Here is a 22,746-nt window from a genome sequence, read left to right on the forward strand (position 1 = left end):
TCTGAATTTGGTGTACAACTGTCACATTTCACTTCCGTTACTCTATTAATACCACCAACGCTATCACCATCACCAGCTGGTAAGGAACACCTGTTTACCTTCTTATTTCCTGCATAATTGTGACTGAATTTGTATGGCTGATCATCATCTACTTTTCTAAATCTTTGCAGTAGTTAATCTTTGTCACCATAGCCACAATGGTTTGGCAGCTGTAGCGGTCATTCCTTGGAATACCACAGGGGCAGTCATTGGTTCCTCTTCAAGTTTGCTCATCGCTTACCCACCCCGACATGTAAACCACCTTTGAAAACCCACTCTTCTTCAGCAATGAGCGGTCACAGCCTGATATAGTTGAAACCAATAAACTGGTAGAGAGTGCAGAGGCGGGGGCCCTGAGCCTCTTATGACTGTGTGATTTAAAGAGACAAAAAAAACAAAACAGAATACAGTGACTAGCCAATGATTTCAGTCTGTTCTGAAATATGGGAGATATTCAATCAGGCAGCAACCTCCAGTTCTGTAGAGGGAATGCAATGCGGAAGTGACTTTGACTTGCATTCTCTCCACTGACCAGCAGGGGGAGTGACTCCTCTGTTTGCAAAAAGTTGAATTGTGTGGAAGTCTATGAGAAAATGACCCCTACTTCTCACTTCATTCATTACCTCAGGAAACATGGTAAACATAAGTTTATGGTCTAAATCGCAAGTCTTCTTCAATACGGCATGATGTATATTTAGTAAATCATTGTCCCAATTAGAGTAAAATAGACCATAAACGGAGGATGCTTTGGGGCGGGACTACCTTGTAATTGACATGTGACGGCGACGGCCGAAATCCAAGATGGCGACAGCCAAAAGAACAAACTCGTGGCTTCAAAACAACAGTCCACAAACCAATGGTTGACATCACCATGATTATGACGACTTCTTATATACAGTATATGGTTTCACTAGAGTTGACTTTGACTGGCTAAAGTGTCGAAAGCAATTTAGACTGCAGGTCGTCTTATTTGGAATGATAGTTTGAAATAATCTGTATTTAATCATAGATTTTTTAATTACTAAGAAGAGTCTGGTTAATTGGATGTACTGGGAGGAAATTAACATTCCTTATTTTGTTTTTACTTTATAATAACTGTTACGATAATGCTGTGTATTTCTATATTTGCCATGGATCGGCTGCTGTGTAAAGTCAAGAGTAGTAAACAAAGTAATACATATATATAAGATATTATTTTATTTTCTGCATTTTATTCTGCTGACAGTTATTTGATACATAGTCTTGTCCAGCAAGAAATTCTGGTTACCTATCAAGATATGCCTTGCTCATAAAAACAATGAGCCAATGTCAAAGTGTCAGTCAGAGTCCATAGGCAGGAGATATATATGGCAGAGGACAATGATACTTTAGAGGAAATGTTTTCGCCAAATTGTGCTGAAACACGCAGAAAGATTTCGATGTTGCCCAATTGCTTTGTCTACTAAGCAAATTTTACTTTTATTATCTTACTCAACACCGATGTTACCACAGCCCACTTCCTCTTTGAACATAATATTATTTTTTCATAATTTATAGAAATAATTATCCTTGCGTGATGTGTGCTTAAAGGACCATTTCAGTCTGAGAAAGAGCCTGTTGCTCAAATAGTTACACAGCAATACAATCTTTTTCATGGGAGCTACTCAGTGAGCAGATCAATTTGTTTTAACTCTAAAGGAATACTTTGCCCTCAAAATGACCATTTGTATATCATTTACTAATCCCTGTGTTGGCTTGAATTCATGAAGAAAACGTTGTTGTCTCACATGCCTCGACAGGGAATGGAAAACACTTTGAACATCTCTGGATTCGCATGGACAAGTAGCGCCTGCGCAAGCGTTGGACTGCTTATGCAGAAGTGTTTAAAATTATGAGGTTTTAGTAAGATGCATGTATTTGGGAAGTACTGAGCATTCAATAAATGAGACTTAGATTTTACTGCACAAGTTGTGAGTGTTTTTAGATGGGTGTTTGATATAGTTTTGCTAATGTTAAACTTAGGCCAATTTACTTTAATTCATCAGGACTTCATAAGGATCATAAGTTTTCAAGAACTCAATGTAACTCGGGATGAGTTATTGCTATTCAAATGGTCATTTTGTGGGTGTAGTATTTCTTTAAGTTAGTATTACAGCAACAAATCAAGTCTTTAATTCAAACATTTTCTCTCACTTATGGCAACATATGAGAGGCTACTTCCTCTGCTGCTTCTGCAAGCCAAGGGTTAAGGATGTTGGCAGACTTGCAGCAATATAATAATAAGAAAATAATTGCTGCCTGGATTAATTGTACAGTAATGTTTTCAGTTCTCCCACATGAAAGTTGCATAAATTGGTCGCCCACAGTCCCTCCATAATCCAACATTGGAAAAGTGTGGTTGGAGGGGGTTTTGGAGGCTATTGGATCATCTGACAAGCAGTTCTGAAGAATCATGGTAGCAAGTTTAGGGCGCCATTGAGCACAATTAAAAGTCAGACATTGTAAAAAGTGAGATTTTGATGTCACTCTTTATTATTAAGCTGGTCTAAGTGCTATAGTAATACTTCAAAAGCAATAGAAATTCCGTAGTAATTCAGTTACATTTAGGAAGACCGTAAGAGGTTTTTTTCCACACTGAAGCATGTATGTTCTAGTAGAAACTCAAAATATAAGTATGATTTTTCTAGCATAAACACAAATGGACCATCGAGTAAACTGACGAGAGGACGCGTCGCGAATATTCGCTTCGCTTTTGGTGTGAACATAGCATTAGCCTTCTGGGTTTGTTTGCCTAGTCAAACTGCGCTATTGTTATTGACTATAAGCCTGGCTTCAGTCCTTTATTCAAACCATATTAGTATTACTGAGTTGTGTCTGCTGAGAAGTATACTACAGTAAACCGTTATGAAACAAACCATTTGACGAAAATACTAATGAGTAACTGATTTATTCTTGAGAAGGTCCACCATTTCACATAAAAAAGACAGAAAGTCAGGATTATAAAAACTTCTTTGTTGTAAATATTACACAAATCTTCCTCCAAACGGCCAACTGTTCTGTAAATGTTCTCTACAATCTCTGTGAACCATGCTTCTCAGTCAGTTACTGCAGCATGATCTTAGCACTTCTTGTTTTTCACATTTTCTGATGTTTATTATGCAATGGCAAATGACACATCAACGTACTAACGTGTTCTAGGAACTAGTAATGAAACAGTTAAATGTGCAAAGAAGAAAAATAAAAAAAAAGTCTGATACTAGACCAAAAAAATTAAGTCCTGAGGACATGACGAGATGGGATGTGACAGTTCTGTCAAGATTGCCTTTCCACAATCATCACACAGCTCTTGCATCTCTTGCGAGAAATGCATGGATAAAGTCTTCAGCTGTGGGACATTTCAGACAAATACCAACAATGAAGATAACTTGTTCAGCCTTTGTGCTCCTCATCAAAACACTACAATGTTTGGCTTCAGATGGTACAGTATTCCAACTTTTATCTTTGGGAGTTTGTGAGAAATGTACCCTTCTCTTAATGTGAGATTGTTGTGTCATTTACCATGTGTCAGTGTGTCACCTGTGTAAAATTAATTATTTGCCTCTTGCTACAGTTCAATTGCGGTTTTACTTTTGTATTTATATTTTGCAGATTTGGGGTATCAAAACTCAATTCCATTTTTTTCTGCAATAAACATTCAAAGTGCATAATTCTTTCTCAACAGATTCACCATTTCAACTAACTAACAAGGACACTGGTTTTTGTTTGGTTAAAACAAACAACAACTGCAACGACCTACGCTGGACAACTAGTGATCGACTTCTGGTTCCAGAAAGGAAGAAGTGCCTGGGAGTCCAGGGGAAAAGTGTGGGAAGTGAAATAAACCTCTACGATTGTGACGAACACAGCGACCTCCAAAAGTGGGAATGCAAGAATCAAACAGTGCTCGCCCTCAAAGACCAAGAGCTTTACATTGAGCTCACTGCAGATACCACAGCAGTCCTCTCCAAAACCATTGGGCCCAATAACCACCTCACAATTTCAGGGACATCCAACGGTGCTTGTGCAAGAACATACAGAGGTACGGTATAAAACAGTGTTGTTTTGAAGGACTTGCACCATTTTCATCGAATTTCAAACACAAAAATAGATACAACAGATACAAATGTTCTGAAACTATCTTTGCTTTGTCCTCATCACCTCTTAGAACTCTATGCAATTGGTGGAAATGCCGCTGGACTGCCATGCATGTTTCCCTTCCAGTACGGAGACCAGTGGTACTCAGACTGCACTATGGTCGACTCAACAGAAACGCCTCTTTGGTGTGCGGTTGAAACAAAATATCAAAGTGAACGCTGGGGTTATTGCCCAAGTACTTGTGAGTACTGCCTTTAAAAATGTATGTTCTTTTAATACTGCAGTGGGATAAGGCTATATTTACAATGCTAGCGTATACCAATTAAAAAATAGGTGAGTCATGAAAGGCCAGTGTAGCAACATCACTAATTACATATACACAAGATTTTCTTTTAAAAATGAACTTAAAAAGAAAATCAAAAGTCAAGCTTTACTCAACTGACTTCCCATAGAGACATATCACTCTTCATGTGGAGAGGCGTTAAGGTTTGCCCTAATAGTTGCTATGTTTTAAAAACAAAATTGTAGTTTCTAAAGGGGTCTTACAAGTTGCAAAATCTAGCGAGAAGATGACCAAGTTGGCAACACTGTCACGAGGTGTATGGCGTGATTAATTCCCACAGCACCTTATTTCATCTAGGGCCTACCACCAGATTAAAGTTAAGTCAACCCCCATCATTTAATGAAAACAAAAATATACAGCCTTAGGTTACAGTCATACTTTGAAGCAAACAAAACATTAATTGTTTGTTTGTTCATAGCCAAAGAAGGCTGGACTATACACCCAACAACAGGAGCATATTACCAGCTCAACACACAGTCAGCTCTGACTTGGAATGAGGCTGAAGCCAGCTGCAAACAGCAGGGCGCCTCCCTGCTCAGCATCACCGATCCTCACCAGCAGGCTTACGTCACAGGTACGGTGACACGGTCATACTTAATGTTTTGATAAATGGGAGTATTTGGAATGGAAACTATTACGTTGTCAAAATAATCAGGAACTTTGAGCCCTACTAACAATCAGTGACATAGGGACAGACTCGATATATTGTCAGTTTTGGTCAACATTCTCCCAACAGCACTACTAGGTACAGAGGGCAATAAGCTTTGGACTGGGCTGGTCCTGAATCCAGAACATGGCTGGAAATGGTCCAATGGGAGGCCTTACCGCTACCTGAAATGGGACTCAGGTAGTTTTTCCTTTTTTCAAATCTGTTATATTTAAGTGGTTATATATTAATCAATAAGTAATATTATTATTTGATTGGCCAAAAAATATCTGTTTAAAAAAAATATAATCTGTTGTACTGTTCGATCTTTAAAAAAACTGGAAAGTAAACATGACACTTTTTTTTACGTGGGTGTTTTTTGCAAGAATATAACACTGAGACAAATCTGAGAGCTGATATGATGCCGTTTGCAAAACCAACAATGTCAAGTACAACCATTATCTTTTTCAAGGACATCCACTTCCTATTTCGGGACACAACTGTGCAATTGTTGATCCCGCTGTTCAGTACTCCTGGCAAAGTTCCCCTTGCAGCAAGAAACTTGGGTACATCTGCTACAGTGAAGCGGCCGAAGTACTGCCTGCACAAGGTAAAGACAAATATCTATTCTTTTGTACCGTACTAATCCCTTCAGAAGAGTATAGCTACACTGTATACTGTTTCCGTCACTCAGTCAGTATGTATTTGGTCTTTTCATGATCAGATGGTGTGACAGGATTTTGTTCAAGACCTTGGATTTACTACACTGGCCACTGCTTCCACCTCAATCGTACTGAGAAAACATGGTCTGACGCTCAGAGAGAGTGTCGTAATGAAGGAGGGGACCTGGTCTCCATCAGCAATGTGGAGGACCAAAGCTTTGTCATCTCTCAACTTGGATACAGTACGTGAAAATAAAAAAATAAGAGTGTGAATTAAGAATGTACAACCAACAATCATTCATTGTCATGTGCTGAGAAGAAGATGACAGATCCTGTCACAGTTTTTTTTCATGATCAGTTCAGTTATATATCCGATGGTCTAAAAAGCTGCACTTCCCAATAAATGCATGGCAATGTCTTTGTTATGTAGCATCTATACACTTTTTATCCAAATGTTAAAAATGCTCAATACAAAATTCAGAGCATATCTATTGCTTCCACACGGCTTTCAACATGGCAACTGCTCATCCGGCGGCTGGCAGCTAATGGTTCTAACAGCACAAACAGTGCAAACAACAGCAACAGTGCTGACAGACCTAACAGTGTTGACTTGAGGGGGAACAGGATGTAGGGGACCGGGCAGCGGGAATGAGGCAATTCAGGTGAACGACGCAAATATGTGAAATTCGCCTCATTTGCGTGACGCTTTGTCACGGATCCCCATCAGCATTGTGATTCTCCTCCTGACGTCCTGACGTTGTTGAGTCAGAATTAATTCCCTTATGTAGGTCCTTACTAACATGTTAACAGGGTTCACACTCTTTTCTAATGGTCATTTTCCAGGACATTTTCAGTGATGATCTATCTGGTATGCAAGACAGGGGTCACGCTAATGAATCCCTTTTTTTCTTATGAATAACACTTAATCACTGCTGCCTAAACACCAATAACACAAATAGAAGCCTACAATTTTGCCTACTGACAAATCTCGACTAAAACTTTACATAGGCTACCTAAATGTAAGATTCAACGTAACAGTTGTGGTTGCTCGGATTATTAACTGCCACTGACGTTTGATACTTAAGCCTCTTTACTATTAACATTGGACAATTTAACAAATCAATCACACCCACAATGGGCTTACGCTAAAAAAAAGACAAAAAGTTAAACATTTAATGTCATTTTATGGTCTATTTTAACTAAACAATGCAGCATTGGGTTTTAAGAGACAATGCTAGGAAAGTAAACAGGTACAGTTAGCCAGTATTTAGCAGTTGTTTAACTCACATACAGTTGGGCTTCCATTCATTGTTTTATCCCCTACTTCCCGTTCATTATTGTCCCACTCATGTCCCATCAATGCCCAAAACACATTTGAAATCATTGCTCCTAACCAGAGTTGAATTACAAACCTTAAACCTTCACAGGCAAAACAAGCTAGCTTTGTCAAACTTTAGCAACTGAACCAAACATGCTAACCAATTTAAAGTTAGTCAACCTTTTAAAACAGGTTCGGAAGAAAGCAATGTTATGTCATCCAACCTGCATGTGCTACCATGTGGCAGTGTGTTCACGGCGTTTCAACAACATAACTAGGAGCAGCCTATTCAGAGTACTCTTCATAGTTATCATATAAACATTTTTAAGATCCTGAACATAGTTTATCCCTTTCAAATAGCAAAGTTAATCATTTTGGGAAACTCTGATAAATAGACAACACAAATTTTCATGGACATTTGACTTTTTCTATCATTTTCCATGTGTTTTCAGTGACTGGGAAATTTGTCAACATTTTTCCAGGTTTTCCAGGATACATGGGAACCCTGATTAAGTTAATTGCAAATAGTTTACAGAAAATCATTTCAATTGTCCATCTCTGCAGTATCCACGGATGAGCTTTGGATTGGACTTAATGACAGGAAGACAGAGGGGCTGTTTGACTGGATTGACCACTCTACTGTCCGTTTCACTAGCTGGGAATATGGGAAACCTGCTGCCTCCTCTGATATAAAGGACTGTGTTGTCATCATGGGAGAGGTAAGAAACATCATGTGGGTATGGTGCACATATCACCTTTGTGTTTATGCACATAACATACATTTGAGAAAGCACAATCAAATGATGCTCTTTAACAGGATTTATCAGGCAGCAAAAAAGCTTATTTTGCCGCCTGATGTCAAGCTGCAAAATAAGCTTTTGTGTTTAATTAATTAAACATGTGTTCAATTGATACATTGTCACCTGTATGTCTGTGTTTACAGTATTATTTAAAATGTTTGTAGTTTTAAGACTAGTGAGTTTATTGACATTTGATTCCCCCTTGCATTGACTAGTACCTTTCAGTAGATCCAGTCTCCACATTCACATTTGACGGTACTTTGTTGCAGAATGGGAACTGGGCTGACCGTGTGTGTGAGGAGAAACATGGCTCCATTTGTATGAAGATGAGTGCCTCAAAACCCACTGGAGATGAAGTGCAACAGGATGTAGGCTGCAAAACTGTGTGTTAAGTTTATTTATTTTGAATCAATAAAATCTCTTTATTGCTTGGTATGAAATGAATGCTAATGTCCCTACTTACTATGTTATAATTATATGAAAGGCTGTATGTGTTTAGGCATGTTTCCCCAAGTGGTCGAACAAAAGTTTCTTTTAAAAATCCATAACTGCAGCATTAAACAAAATGTCTAACTTTATAATACTTTATACTAGTTTTACATGTATAATGTTTGTGATTGTAGTGATTGATATGGCATAGGTTTGAAAAGTTATTGAAAAATGAGACAGCCATGGTGAAAGTTGGCTGAGATCTTGCTCTCTGCTTTTTCTCCCTCTAAAAATGGATTTGAAAAAAAAGATTAAAAATAAATAAATTTCTAATTCACTTTTTTCCCCTCCAACAATCCAGGGATGGAAAAGACATGGCTCTTACTGCTACTTTATAGGGATACAGACCAAAACTTTTAATGAAGCCAAAGAGGACTGCAAGAGCTCAGATTCTTACTTAGCTGATGTTTCAAATAGGTAAGAACCTTTCTTTTTCTGCAAATGTTCCGATCAACACAACATTTCATGGGCTCAAATACATTGACATTTACGGAAGGAATTCAAACAGAAAAAGCGATCCCACGCTCCTAATTTTGTAATTATTCCTAGGGTGGACAATGCTTTCCTTGTCAGCTTGGTGGGGTTGAGACCAGACAAATACTTCTGGTTAGGCCTCTCAAATCAGAAAAACATTGCTCGATTTGCGTGGACCAACAGAGAATCAGTGAGTTTTACTCACTGGAACGCTAAAATGCCAGGTATGGAAAAAAGTTCAACTCCATCTGTAAGATGTGTCCAAAAGAGGTATCACAATTGACATTTCACCATTTCTCCCTTGACAATGCAAGGTCACCGACAGGGCTGTGTTGCCATGACAACAGGTTTTCTGGCAGGCCTTTGGGATGTGCTGCGCTGTACCAATAAGGAGAAATACGTCTGTAAACACCTGGTAGAGGGGGTAGTTTTAACAACTGCACCAACCAGTTTTCACCCTACCATGTGTGCAATCGGTTGGAAGCCAATTGGATTAAGAAACGATTGTTATAAGGTGAGCCATTTAAAACAAAAAAAAGTGTTTGGGTTTTGAGGTAGGCTTCAGCCTTGGGCAATATGAGAAGGTTATCGTTTTAATGATATTGGTTGGCCACGATAATGGTCTTCACGTACCCACGATAACAGAAAGATATTCAACTATGCAACGCCAGTTATAAATTTGGCGCTGCATTTAGTCTCTCTCTTCCCTTTATTTTCCTATGCCTCACGACATTGTTAAAAAAGTAACAAAATGCGAATATAAATCTGATGTAATTACTAAGGCTGATTGGTGTCTCTTTGGTCTTTCTTTTGCATTTTATAGATGTTTTTGCCTACCCCAAAAATGTATGTGTTTGTGTATGTAAGAGCGGCGCTGTGTGCTATGACTTATAAATTTACATATACAAAGAATGCAAAGACATTAAAATACTGTTTCATGTTGAAAGTCACACTACCAAAACATTTTAAACCACTTTGTCATCTGATTAAGCATTTTTCACAACTACACTCAATATCGAGGACCTGGTATGAGGCAAGAGATTTCTGCAAGGCCATTGGAGGAGACCTGATCAGCATCCACAGTGCTGACGAGCTACGAACGCTTCCAAACAAGTACAGTATGACCTGTCACATATCAAAATTGAGAAAATACAAAACTGGTTGCAGCATAAGATGAAGGTTGGCTAGTGTCCAGCAGAACATGGAACAGTACCTCACGTGTTTTTACATATATCATCAATACACCAATCATATAATATAATCCTTGTCCATCATAGCAACCAAAAAGCCTGGATTGGGCTAAGTGCCCCTGACTCAGGCACCGGTTATGTATGGAGCGATGGATCGCCAGTAAGTTAACAGGTTTCTACTTAAAAAAACTTAAAATGAGTGAGCATTTTTGCACTTCCAGTTCCCGTGTCTCAAAGCCAATGTTTTTTTTGAATGGGTTTTGGTTAGATGGCAGAAATAAGGTTTGTGGTTAACACAAGCTTAAGATATTTTAACATTTTGTTCTGAGATATAAAATATGTCTCTTGTGAACTTGAAGCTTTTACTTCTCTTATATGTAATGTGCTAGCGAAACTGTGTAAGTATCATAAACCTGCGTTTGCCACAGAGCTTATTTTCGGCAACAATTTAAAAATCCAATTACAAATCCCATTGGCTTTTTGTCGAGGAAACTGGTGCGATGTTGACCTAAAAAAAATACATCATCCCTGCAGCACTATATAAAATTATGAATTAAAATGTGTTTTTTTGTTAAATTTTGTTTACAGCTGCAGTTCCAAGACTGGGATGATGGAGAGCCAAACAATAAAAACAATGTGGAATCTTGCACTGAATTCTGGATGACTCACGAGCGTATGAGTGGGTCTTGGAACGATGTGCAATGCGAAAAATACCACAGTTGGCTGTGCCAGATTCGTGCAGGTAGAATGGGTCAGCGTTGTCTACTATGACTCCAGAGCCCAAGTTAGAAGTATAATTTCATACTATTTATGTCATTACAGGAGTGACTCCAAATCCGACTCCAGACCCTGTCGCTCCTGGTAAGTGGGCCATTTTTCCTATGCAACCACATAGAAAACATAGGAAATACCCCTTTAGCCCAAACCTTATTTGCTATTGTATCCTTTAAATCTGCTGCTGCGGTTACTTCTCTGTGGGTTAATCCTCCTTGGTAATTGTGGCTATACATTTCTACATTTAAACATCAAACTTCATACTCCAAGAACAAGCACACAGTCATGCCAGCGGCTGTGAATCTGTATTAAATACTAACATTAAAATGCAAACATGTCGTGAGAACATGAAGATCTGCAGCTAATTTCCTGGTAAGCATAACAGTTGCTGAGTTATTTCACTCAAGGCCACAATGGTGAGCTTCATGGTGGTACAAGAGCAAAAGTCTGGAGATCCCAAAAGTCAATATGATACATCAACTGGAAGTGCCGTTTCAATCCACAAAGTAGAAATTTGAGATATTTCCCAGGACAAGTGAAAACTTTGTCCTGCTGGCGGCACTGGTGAACATGTCGGAGGATTACCAAAATCAGTTCAAACTTTGGGAACCATGAATGTCTTTTCAATCCATACAGCCATGCTGCTTGCATGGCAAGACAGCAACATAAATCTGAACCTGCACATGTACTTTAATATATTTCATTTTTCTGACATGTTTTTTCAGACTACAATCGGACCTCAGATGGGTGGCTAGAATGGAATGGGGCTCGGTATTACTTTAACAAACAGTCAATGGCCATGGAAGAAGCTCGTAGCTTCTGCCTACAGAAGCATAGTGACTTGGTAGTTATCAACAGTGAAGCTGAAAGGGTCTTTTTATGGAAACAGGTGAGGAGTTACATTTATTCTTCATTGCTGACATTACTCATTGGCCATGGCATTTAAGATCAGAACATACTGCAATGTAGGTACCGCTACACTGTGTACCTCTGTCTGTTTGTGTGCAGGTGTCCAGACGTTCTGGGTCTTACTGGATTGGCTTGAACGTAGATCTCGATAAAACATACGAGTGAGTTAAAGTTAAAGTGAAAGAAATGTTTAAAACTATGTGACATGTAGATAATGTGATCCATTGAATAATGATTTTGGCTGGATGTAATTTCATTGGAACATTTTTGGAATGGCCTAGGTAAGGGTAGGGGTGAAACAGAACACAGAATTCTCAGGTTAATGTTTATATGTTGGTTCACTGTTTGGTATGTTTTCGGTACAATGGGGAAAACAAAGAACATGCATACAAAATGTATTATTTCATTTATTTGGAAAATTATTAACATTCAACAGTTGCTCACTGGCCATAATAATTACTTTAACAGTTAAGACACTTAAATACAGGAATATTGCACATGTGAACATATAACATACTATATGCTTTAATTCTGTATTGTCTACGATCGAGTGTGGTAGCATATAAGCAGCACTAAACACTCTATAGAATTAGATAGGTAAACAAAATGAATCTCCAGTAGGTGATGTCGTCGTAAATTAAATGTTTTAGGTGTAACCCTGCATTCCCCTAGGTAGTTCTGTTGGTTTGCAATTATCTGCCAACCTCTGTCCCATTACACATACTCGAAATAGGAATTACATAAGAAGATAAGAGTTAATATAAAGTAGTTTTTAATGCAGCTTTATTTATAAAACAGTAAAATGATTTATTTGAACAAAATCTGGTGGATTATACTGGATTTGAAAAAGAGTTTATTCAAGATTTTTCAATATAAGAATATTTATTATATTTATAAAAACGTACAATGCAAGATTGACCAAATGGATAATAGATTTGTTGGAATACGTAATGTTCCATGTGGTTCGCCCACTCGTCCTTACTGCTTACAATGTAATTTCCCTTTCTTTTACTGTCTGCTTTGACAATCATGGAAAATGTATAGCTCGCAAATTATGAAGTGCTGACTCAAGACCGCTTGCCCGTAATCCAACATCTAGGATGTCTCTCACCTGGATATTGTAAATGTCATAATGCCCGACAATGACATTGCTGGTCTTTACCATTGTTTTTGACCGAAAAAAACTATTCGGTTTCAAAACAAATCACTTATAAAAACAACATGGAAAAGAAAGTAAGAGTGTGCCATGGATGTGTCTTTTAAATTTTGAACTGATTTTATTGTGCTCCAAAAAGTTGGATGGATGGTTCTCCAGTGGTGTTTCAAAGGTGGGATGAAAATCAACCTCTTTTCCTACGCAATGATGAGAATTGTGCTGTCATGGAAGCATATACGGGTGAGTAAATTAAAATTGACTAATCTTCACTAGCATTTCATATAATGAATTAAATAAAGAACTAGTCTGAGATTTGATTGTAAATTTAAATGTGCATTTTTTCCCCAATCTATTTTTATTTTGGATTGGTTTACAGGGTTCTGGCATGTTTATAATTGTGGATATGAGTACTACTCCATTTGTAAACGCAGTGGCTCACCACCTGCCAACGCCACCATAGCACCAACAGTTCCTCCAAAAGGTGGCTGTCCACAAAACTGGAAACAATTTGACTCAAAGGTCAGAGGTCACTTTCATTTTGTATAGTTGGCAGCCTTGGGATACAGCTAATGTTGAATGAAAAAAGGCCCTCAATCTGACAAAGCATTGATCTATTTGTGGATAGTAAATGAACTGCTCTTTTGAGATATCACACAAAGCTGTTGCTTTTTCCAATATAGTGTTACAGCATCATTAATAACCAGAAGGAGACGTGGCATGGAGCAAGGACACAATGCAGAGCAATGGGAGGAACTCTGGCTTCAATTCTGTCGAGACAAGTGCAATGTGTGTTTTATGTTGGTTTTTTTTATATTTCAGACAAATGCATACCATGCACATTGGATAGGGATGTTGACAATTAACCTTTAACTGACAATAAGAATGTTGAACTCAATAATATATTGCTAGAAACAAGTCTATAATCTAGTGTCACATGACAATACAATAAATAACATTCCTGAAAAACACTGGCATCAGTCAGTATCAGTCATTCCACCTGTCCTCCTCCCTCTGCTGATGAGTCAGTGCATGCAGGTACCGCTGGTAGAGAGAGAATGGGCTGCTTTTACAAGAATTAACCAGATTCTAAGATACAGGAGGCAAATTAAGCTAAACAGTTAGTTAACAGTTAGTGAACAGTTAGACTACATACAGATAGCTTTTGGTTTGGCTTGTTGTAACAATTCACTAGTAGCCAAGCTAGCTTGTAAAACCCAGGATGTCCGAATACAAAATTAAATTTTAGGTTTACTGTCAAAATAAACATCATGGTTTTGCGGTTTTACACGATAATTAATCAGAATATTTCGTCCATGTCATAGAAGTGTGACCAGGACACACAAAACCAACTCTATAGCCGTCGCCATCTTGGACTACGGCTGTTGAAGTCTTGACTATTAGCAACCAGTGACCGATAGTGACCATATTTGAACTGCGGATAAGTGACTGGTAGCAGTAGCGACCTGTCAATCACAAGGTTGTCAGCCCTAAAGCATACCCTGCTTTATGGTCACTTTTAATCAAAATCGCATCATAATTTACAGAATGGGAATCATGCTGTATTGAGGAAGACTTGAAACTAGCGATTGCGACCATAAAGTCAGGTTTTCCAATGTTTATTGGGGTAATAAATCAAGTGAGAAGGAGGATCACTTTCTAATTAACAATCCATAATAATTTACTTCTATTTGCAACCAGAGGATTCGCCCCCTGCTGGCCATTCTAAAGAATGCACGTTTAATAGATTTATTGCAAGTCTACAGCTAATAAAAACAAATACTGTACATGAACATAATGTTTTGCACCTGTGTGACTAGAATTAACTAGTCAGTAAGACACAATACAAGCCTTTTTTTTATTTTAATAGTCTTGGTAAATGCCCAAAATACACATTGAGAATGTCAGAGAAAATTTTTCAAATGGCACTGTTTTGATTTGGAACTTTGATTTTCAAGTTTTGATTTGTACATTGTTAGAACATGGGCAATTGCTCATGGAAAAACAAAAGACTTCCACTAAGTCAAAATATCATAAGGCTAATTCACTAGGTTGAACACTCTCAATGTAACGAACCGGTGCCCGTTAGTTTTGAGTAATGCCACAGTGGCGCACATACCACAGAAAAATGATCGGCTAACCAGCCCTGCTAGCAGACTCCAGCTGGAATGCTGCATCATATAGTGAACCAAACTAAGCTGGCTTGAGCCACCTGCCAGACCACCAACTTCTTTGTCAATTATAAGAGCTCCACACTGTCAAGGTTGGAGAGCAGGCAGTAGGGGATGGACCCGAACGCAGAGATTAAACGAGGAAGCCGCAGAAACTAGGCAATAATTTAATTTTAAAAAAGCTTACAAACTGGAGTCCAACATAACAGGCAGGGAACAGAAAGAAATGCTACAGGCACATAACTAACCAACTTAACTGAAGACACAACTAACTGAGGGGTTACCTTAAAAAAGCAGGAAAGAAGTATAACATCTATTATTACCAACACTTGAAATAATGAAGGCACTTGCAAATGACAAGGTAGTACAACATGTAAACCATACTTTGGTGTTTCATTTTTTACCTCTTTAAGCAGGAAACACGAAACCTGAAAAACATGAAACAAAGGAACAAACAAAAAAGAATACACAAAACACAAAATTCTCCATAAAAGAACTATGCAACAAAGTCTAGTCCAAACATAAGGTCAGAGGGCATGAGCAAGACTCACAACGATGGCTGGTACTAACAAGTTTTAAAATGTAACCAGTGGCCATTCAGGGAAGTTTTCCTGCTTTCTTTTGTTGTTGTTAAAGGAGACCCACACACTGATCAAGAGCGTTGTAGGAATATTTTGTTTATTTTTTATTGATTTAGTTATTATTTATTTTGACTGGTGGCCACAAATGGTTAAATGATGTGATCAATATGTGTTCAATTTTCAGTGTTTTTGAATGCTGAATTGGCACCTGCAAAAGACCTGTGGATTGGTTTGTATAGGTTTCGTGGCCCTTCATATCTCTGGACTGATGGCAAACGATTGAGATACGGCAATTGGGGAAAACCTGTAAGTGGAAAAAGAATACCTGCAAGTATTATTATTTTTTCAAATAACCGTTTTTCATAAAAATTTGACTATTTCTCTATTGTTGAAGCGTCGCCATCCTCCAATCAGAGTGATTGAGGACCCTTTTTTTGGGGTATAGTTAAAGTTATACTATGTAGCATGGTCGGTGTGGAGTACAAATGAGCGCTGAATAAGACATTTTTAGACAACCAAAATGTTACAATCAACTTTCATGAACTGAAAACTTATTTTGTTACAGTTGAAATGGTACGGTCACACTGCGAGTGTCAAAGGCAAAAAATCGGCCAGTGTGGCCAGCTACATTGTCATTGAGTCACCCTTGATGTGTTGCTCAAGCGCTCGTTGATATAGTTATCTCATTTAATTAGACTGGGAACATGGCAACGGCATTTTTTAAATTTTAAATGCTTCAGGTTGCATTTGAGTGCTGAAAAGATTTAAACCAGCTCAACTTGGATTTTTAGCGCATCAACCCCGTCATGTAGCGTCAATTTAGTAGCTTATCCAGTTGGTAGCTTAATCTCACAGGCTTCCATTGAAAATGACTTGTAGTCTGTTGCTGTGTCCTTCATAGTGTGGACACAGCATTAGACGAAAAACAGCGGACAACGCTGTGGTAGCGGCCTGTCAAACACAAAGTAGCCACGCACCAAAGCATACCCAGCATAAGGGTGCCTTGGTATCAGATGGCGAGGGGGATATAACTGGTTTAGGTTTACACACCCATGTTGGGCCAAAAAGCTCTTTGTTGAGGCCGAGAAACGTCCCAAACACAGCAAAATAATAAGAAAAGAGAAAAGACAGGCAGATGGCAGGGTCCCTGTAGATACGGACACTGCCACATTCCTCTAGTTGGGCATTAGTGAGGATTAAGTGGGATTATTTAAATATTTTTAGGAAAATGCTGCATATTATACCTTTAACATGTTAAAACTTTAAATGCAAAACTTTGTAAACTTAGAGCCTAAACCAATGAGGTTATGCCTCAAGTACACACAACCTTTATTCAGTGTTGTGATCTGCACCTGCATTGTTTGTAATAAGTTTTTGGGTGTATTGCTAAACATTTCTGACACATTGTTTGTTTCCATTCCAGGGGCCGAGATACTTCCATGATGAATATGATTCAGATCATTACTTGTTTTTTTCACCACTGCGTAATGAGGTAATAAAACTTCACTTCAATTACCGTTATTTTGTAAAAATATTTATGTATGTCTAAATAAATAAAATAAATACCCTTATATATCATTTAAGAAGTACAGAATACAGTATAGAAAGAATTGGGTGCCCTGCTATCTCATTGATTTTGCTCTTGGTTGTGATTAACATACTATGCACTTACATTAGGGCTGCCTCGTGGCTAATAGTATTTTGTGAATCATTTTTTGTGGGAACAAAAACATGCTATCAGTGCCATGGATCTTACCATAGATTACTCTTTACCTCACTAATGCTGTGTTTCACCAGAAAGTATGTGTATTGATGACTAGCAATCCCAACTTTGGTATTGGGAAATGGTTCGCTCAGTCCTGCAATGACACCAATGGATATGTCTGTCTTCGAAATGTTGGTGAGCCTATTCTCTGCCGTTTCTCTTGATTGCATTTCCTATGGCTTAGAATGATTACTATTGTTATATTACTTTTATCAGATATTCTATATATTCTGTATTTCCCTAATTGACAGAACATAACACCATCAGCAGTCTGCAGTTTTGTTATCAAAGCTCCCCAATGATCATAATTAGCATTTCAACTGTACAAACACAGCCATATTCAAACAGGTCAATTTTTTTAAATGGGATGAGTGACTGAGTTTAAAGAAAAAACTGAACTAACTTTGTCTAACTTGTCACTCTTAACAGATCCTTCTCTACCAGACTCCCCTGAATCAACAGCGACCGACTATGTCAAAATATTTAATGACTCTATCAAGCTTGTTTCTCAACAAATGAACTGGGATGCAGCCCAAAAGCACTGTGAAAGTGAAGGTGCCAAACTGGCTAGCCTACGAAACCAGTGGTCACTGAACTATGCTGAGCTGCTGGCTTTGACTGTCAAAAGTCCTGTGTGGATTGGACTTAACGAAATGGAGGTATATGACAGAAAGCCTCTTTTAAACTGAAGATCCTCAAAATTATGTTGTGTTTTTTTATAACAAATACTCAACTCAATTTATATTATTGATGGCGTTTATGAAGCTTAATGTTTTCCACACGTTTGTCCATGATGTAGCATTCAATCCTGATAAAGCAGCATTGATGTACTTATATTTTCAGATTAGTAAACATTTAACAGACTTTTTCAGGAGTGTTGCAAACAGCTAAGTGCAAGAAAGGGGAGGGGAGTTCCCAATTTGCTTAAAAAATAACAATAATTACAGATTTTGTTGAAAAAATGATCATATTATGCTGATCTTTGCTTTCAGACTGGCGGTTATTTCAGATATATTGATGGCTGGCACATCACCGTAACCAATTGGGGTAGACAGGAACCAAACACATACCGACCTTGCGTGTTCGTGGATGTAGACGGAACATGGAAGACTGCTGACTGCAATCAGACCATGAATAGCATTTGCATGAAGTCTACAGGTAAGACTCATGTTATTTTAATAAATTCTTGTGTGACCCATCCTTAATTTGACCCTGTATTGTCCACATTTATCCTGCCTTTATCTGTTTGGCACATGGTAACAATCATTATCATTGTATTTGATTTTTGATGTGACATTGTTCTCTCGCTCTACGATTGTCAAATAGGTGCTTACTTCAGCATATTCAATTCGAAAAGCAGGCACTATACAGTAATTAGTTGATTCAACTATCATGAATGTCTCTCTCATTCACAGATGTGGCACCAACCGAGTCAAGTTCTTTTCCAGGATTTTGCCCTGACGACCGAGAAACACCCAGACACTCAATCCATGACAATCAATGGCTACCATTTAGGGGTTATTGTTACTTATTTTTCATAGCAAGGATGGAGTGGCCAGATGCATCTGTTAACTGTGTAAGAAATGGTGAGTGGTTACTATGGATGGACTAGTACATATTCTTAATCACTCAATTGTGTTTAGCTTCAACTAAACACCTACTGTTTTATGTGTGGTTGTTTGTGAAGGTGGAAATCTTGCCAGCATTGAAGATCCGTCTGAGCAAGCATTCATTCAAAGCAATATTGAAATATTTCAAGACAACGAACTCTCATTCTGGATTGGCTTGTATAAAACTCACAGAGGTACAGTAACGATGTCTGATCTTTCACTAAAACAAACATTAAACTATTGTCGTATCTTTCATGCGACAGTGCTGTTGAAGTGATGAGAAAGGATGCTCCGCGGACACTGTTCTTGCTGGTATAATAAAGTTTATTACAAACAAGCAACACATGTCATGACGGACGTCTAGAGCGCCCGGAGGTCTCGAGTCGAATCTGAGAGTCCCTGCCTTTCGGGCTCTTACACCTCCTTATATAGGGTACATGTTCATCACATTTGGGGGGGAAGTCAAGACAATGTATGTGGCTCCGTCATTCTACACACTTAATCACATTTGGCCCCTGGTATCCTGTCCATCTGCTTCCTGTATCCTATGTAAGACAAAAACACTTGGGTCCTTCGCTGTATTGTGCAAGACCAGAAAATATACCACACTATTATTTTGACATTAAGAAGCAAAATGATCTTTGTAAAACAGAAGCTCTGAAACAAATGACAATTGTGTATCAATTAGTCACCGAGTCTACCTTGAATTCTTGAAGAAAACTTTGGCATGCTTCAACAGTGAACGGAGAATCTGAAAACACATCGGATCCTTGATAAGTTGAAGTAAATGGAGGCCAGGTTTAACGCCAGCAAAACTACATCAAAACATTTGTTCAAAAACTCTCATAACCAGTCGTATGATCAGTCAACTCGTTCTTTTTCCCAACTCGTCACATACTGGCACTTTATCAGGACGTCTTGGCATCACTTTCTAACGCACTGGGTAGCTCAGCGCATTAAACTCTGATGCTCCTTGAAGTGAACATTTGGTAAACGTTGTGAATTCAAACAAAAACACTTAAATAAGTGAAGGAAAAGTTCATGATTTGGGTTAAGTTAAAAACTTTTGAAAAGTGAAAGTGAAACTAAAGGTTAGGAACACAAAGACAAACAATGTTGGTTGTTGGTTCCACAGGGGACACAAACAGCTGTCTCCTAGGTTAAAGTCCTGTGTTGGCATAATGCATGTGTTTGGGAAGCACTGCGTATACAACTGGATAAATGAGACTTGGATTATACTACATGAGTTGTATGAGAGTTTGGAAAGTCATGTTTTGATATAGTTTTACTGTTGCTAAACCTGGCCTTCATTTACTTCAATTCATCAAGGATCTACTCAGTTTCTTCACTGTGGAAGCATGCGAGAAAAACGACTTTTTCTTCAATAATTCAAGGTGACATGCACTGAGTAATTGACACACAAATGGAAATGTTAAGGGTGACGTATTCCAATAAGCAGCTAAAGAAGTTATACGTTTCCCTGGGTCACATGGCTAAAAGGAGACTGAACGTTATGTTTGGCATTCACCAGGTAGCCAGAAACACACCTACAAATGCTAATGCTGCTCTATGATTGCTGTTAGCTGTCTGCTAAAGTGTTTTCCCCCAAAATAATTTGTAAACATGATATCATGTTCTCAATTTGTTCAGCTGGCCCCAAGTGGCTAATTATTGTGGCTTTGGGGTCAGTACACAATAAACAGAATAAAGGAAATGTTAGGTTATACAAGCACATTTGTAAAACTTATATGTTGAAAAATCATTTCCATTTCCATTGAACTGAAATTCAGTAAGACATAAAAAAATACTTTATCAGGAGAAAAAAAAAGGGAAAAAAAGGAAGGAAAAAAAATTGATTTCTGTTTGTCCTCAGGCATTTGGCAGTGGTTGGATAAAACTGCCGTGGACTACACTAACTGGAATAGAGGTCAAAAAGATGGCACCGGTTATGGATCGATTAGAGTTTCAGATGGGAAATGGATGACAGGGAGCAACTGGTATTTAAAAGGATACATTTGCAAAACACCTAAAAGTGAGATCATCATACTTTTTTAATGAAAGCACTGTTTAACAATAACAGAAATGTGTAACATATAGTGATAAATAAAAAATACATTCATAAATTGATTTAGATATTTAAAGTATAATGCAATGATACACCTTTTGCCAAGTTTTTTTTGTTCATGTTTGTTATCTTTCTAGTATTAAGACGAGCTCCACAGACATCTGGTAAGTTACATCTCTTTATCCTTTTAATTTGACTAATAATAATTATAAATTTGTTCTTCTGACTCATCATCTACTTGCTGGATCTGTACAGTAAATCCTACGGTGGACCCTCAAAGCCATAGCCACAACATTTTGGCAGGTGTGCTGGTCATTACTTTGATTGCCATAGGAACAGTCATCGCCTTGTTTCTCTTCAAGAAGTCTGGACGCCGTTTACCTATCCCTGAAAAGTTATCTACTTTTGACAATCCAACCTTCAATGATGTGGTCGACCCCAATAAACTGGTAGCAAATGCAGAGGAGGAGAACCCTGGGCCTGATAGAGCTGTGTGATGGAAATACCAGCAGAATCTATTTGATTGAATTCAGTGAAGCTTTCCTTTTCTAAAACAATTAAAGTTTTTTATAAGCATTTTAGACAAAAATATTGTACTTTTATGTCCTTTACATTAATCTAATGGTTGTGGTTACTGATAATTCTCCAAGTTCTACATGTAAAATAAACATTGAACCTTGATTAATCTGTTGAATTCATTTTTAAGTTAAGTTAACTGAGACTAAATAAAATAACCTGGAGGAACAGTTTAAGGACAACACTATCAGGGAGTGGATACATCTAAACCTACCAAGGGGCTGCTAGTAAATGGCGATGTTAATGTGTAATCACATTTAAAACAGTTATTCAGTTTTCTTCTTGATGTCCAGAACAAGCAAGACAAGATCAAAACACAACAGTGACATCATCACCACATTAAGTTACCATGGAGAGTGTGTGTTAGTAATTCTTTGAAGTCGTGTTTCTGGTTATCCGGCAAGTCCAATATTCACTTTCCTTCTGGCTCTTTTTTGGAGGCAAAAATATGTAGCTAGCTTTTTAGCTTGCTAAATACTCCAACTTTGTGTGCATATTTCTAAATTAAGACTAAATTAAGACCATGAGTATACTTGTTTTGTGTTTTATTTCAGAAATTCTCTCAACACCCTCACCATTAATTTTTACACATAATGCCATTTTAGTTAAGGGCACAGTAGTTGCTGGAAACACATCTAAGTGGCAATTAGGGTATGCCACTAACGATTTATTTTCTATTGATAATTGTGTCAACTATTTTACTGATTAAATTAAACGATTAACTATCCTCCAACAAAATCTAATTTAAAATAAAATGTTTGTTTATTTTGCCAAACCAAAGGCTTTGTGTTGTATAATCCGGCACAAAACAAAACAAAATACACTGTCCCGGAAATCTTAACCAAAAGTTTTATAATAGAGTATCAAAATATACTCGAAATATTCTTACAGTACACTTATTCAATGGCATTTCTGAGGAAGCAAGCAGACAAATGTTTGGCTGTACACATAAAATATAACAGTTCAAGGACAAAAGATTAAGAAAGAAATTGCATTTATTGAAAGTATTGATGTCGTTGCATTTTCAGCGTCAATGTCATTGAGTATGTCTACTAATCACGGCAGCTC

The 22,746-nt window shown here is 37.8% G+C and overlaps 1 protein-coding gene across 2 annotated transcripts; it reads left to right on the forward strand.

Annotated features, from left to right (window-relative positions):
- Positions 1 to 3,301: 3,301 nt before the first annotated feature.
- On the forward strand, positions 3,302 to 21,783 carry LOC129088892 (macrophage mannose receptor 1-like). Of its 2 annotated transcripts, XM_054596147.1 has the most exons (31): positions 3,302 to 3,496; positions 3,740 to 4,096; positions 4,223 to 4,393; positions 4,914 to 5,069; positions 5,232 to 5,342; positions 5,614 to 5,751; positions 5,866 to 6,045; positions 7,686 to 7,840; positions 8,191 to 8,304; positions 8,712 to 8,827; positions 8,960 to 9,108; positions 9,199 to 9,398; positions 9,876 to 9,997; positions 10,162 to 10,234; positions 10,663 to 10,816; positions 10,897 to 10,935; positions 11,574 to 11,737; positions 11,857 to 11,918; positions 13,053 to 13,153; positions 13,290 to 13,432; positions 13,594 to 13,699; positions 15,847 to 15,968; positions 17,086 to 17,154; positions 17,460 to 17,562; positions 17,857 to 18,086; positions 18,420 to 18,585; positions 18,843 to 19,013; positions 19,115 to 19,231; positions 20,911 to 21,069; positions 21,240 to 21,266; positions 21,358 to 21,783. In XM_054596147.1, exons 1-31 carry the CDS (start codon positions 3,304 to 3,306, stop codon positions 21,597 to 21,599), a joined length of 4,410 nt encoding a protein of 1,469 aa, XP_054452122.1. In that variant the 5' UTR covers positions 3,302 to 3,303; the 3' UTR covers positions 21,600 to 21,783. The 2 variants fall into 2 exon arrangements, with proteins under 2 accessions (XP_054452122.1, XP_054452123.1); XM_054596148.1 differs by lacking the exons at positions 13,290 to 13,432; positions 13,594 to 13,699.
- The last annotated feature ends 963 nt before the right edge of the window (positions 21,784 to 22,746 follow it).

This window comes from Anoplopoma fimbria, chromosome 3 (assembly GCF_027596085.1).
Source record: "Anoplopoma fimbria isolate UVic2021 breed Golden Eagle Sablefish chromosome 3, Afim_UVic_2022, whole genome shotgun sequence".
Classification (NCBI taxonomy): domain Eukaryota; kingdom Metazoa; phylum Chordata; class Actinopteri; order Perciformes; family Anoplopomatidae; genus Anoplopoma; species Anoplopoma fimbria.

Excerpts from the sequence above, each read along its gene's own strand:
- LOC129088892 (XM_054596147.1), top strand. The coding sequence starts at position 3,304 with ATGACGAGATGGGATGTGACAGTTCTGTCAAGATTGCCTTTCCACAAT. Across the intron at positions 10,817-10,896 it reads GCTGTGCCAGATTCGTGCAG|GAGTGACTCCAAATCCGACT; the intron begins GTAGAATGGGTC and ends ATGTCATTACAG. Across the intron at positions 21,267-21,357 it reads ACGAGCTCCACAGACATCTG|TAAATCCTACGGTGGACCCT; the intron begins GTAAGTTACATC and ends GGATCTGTACAG.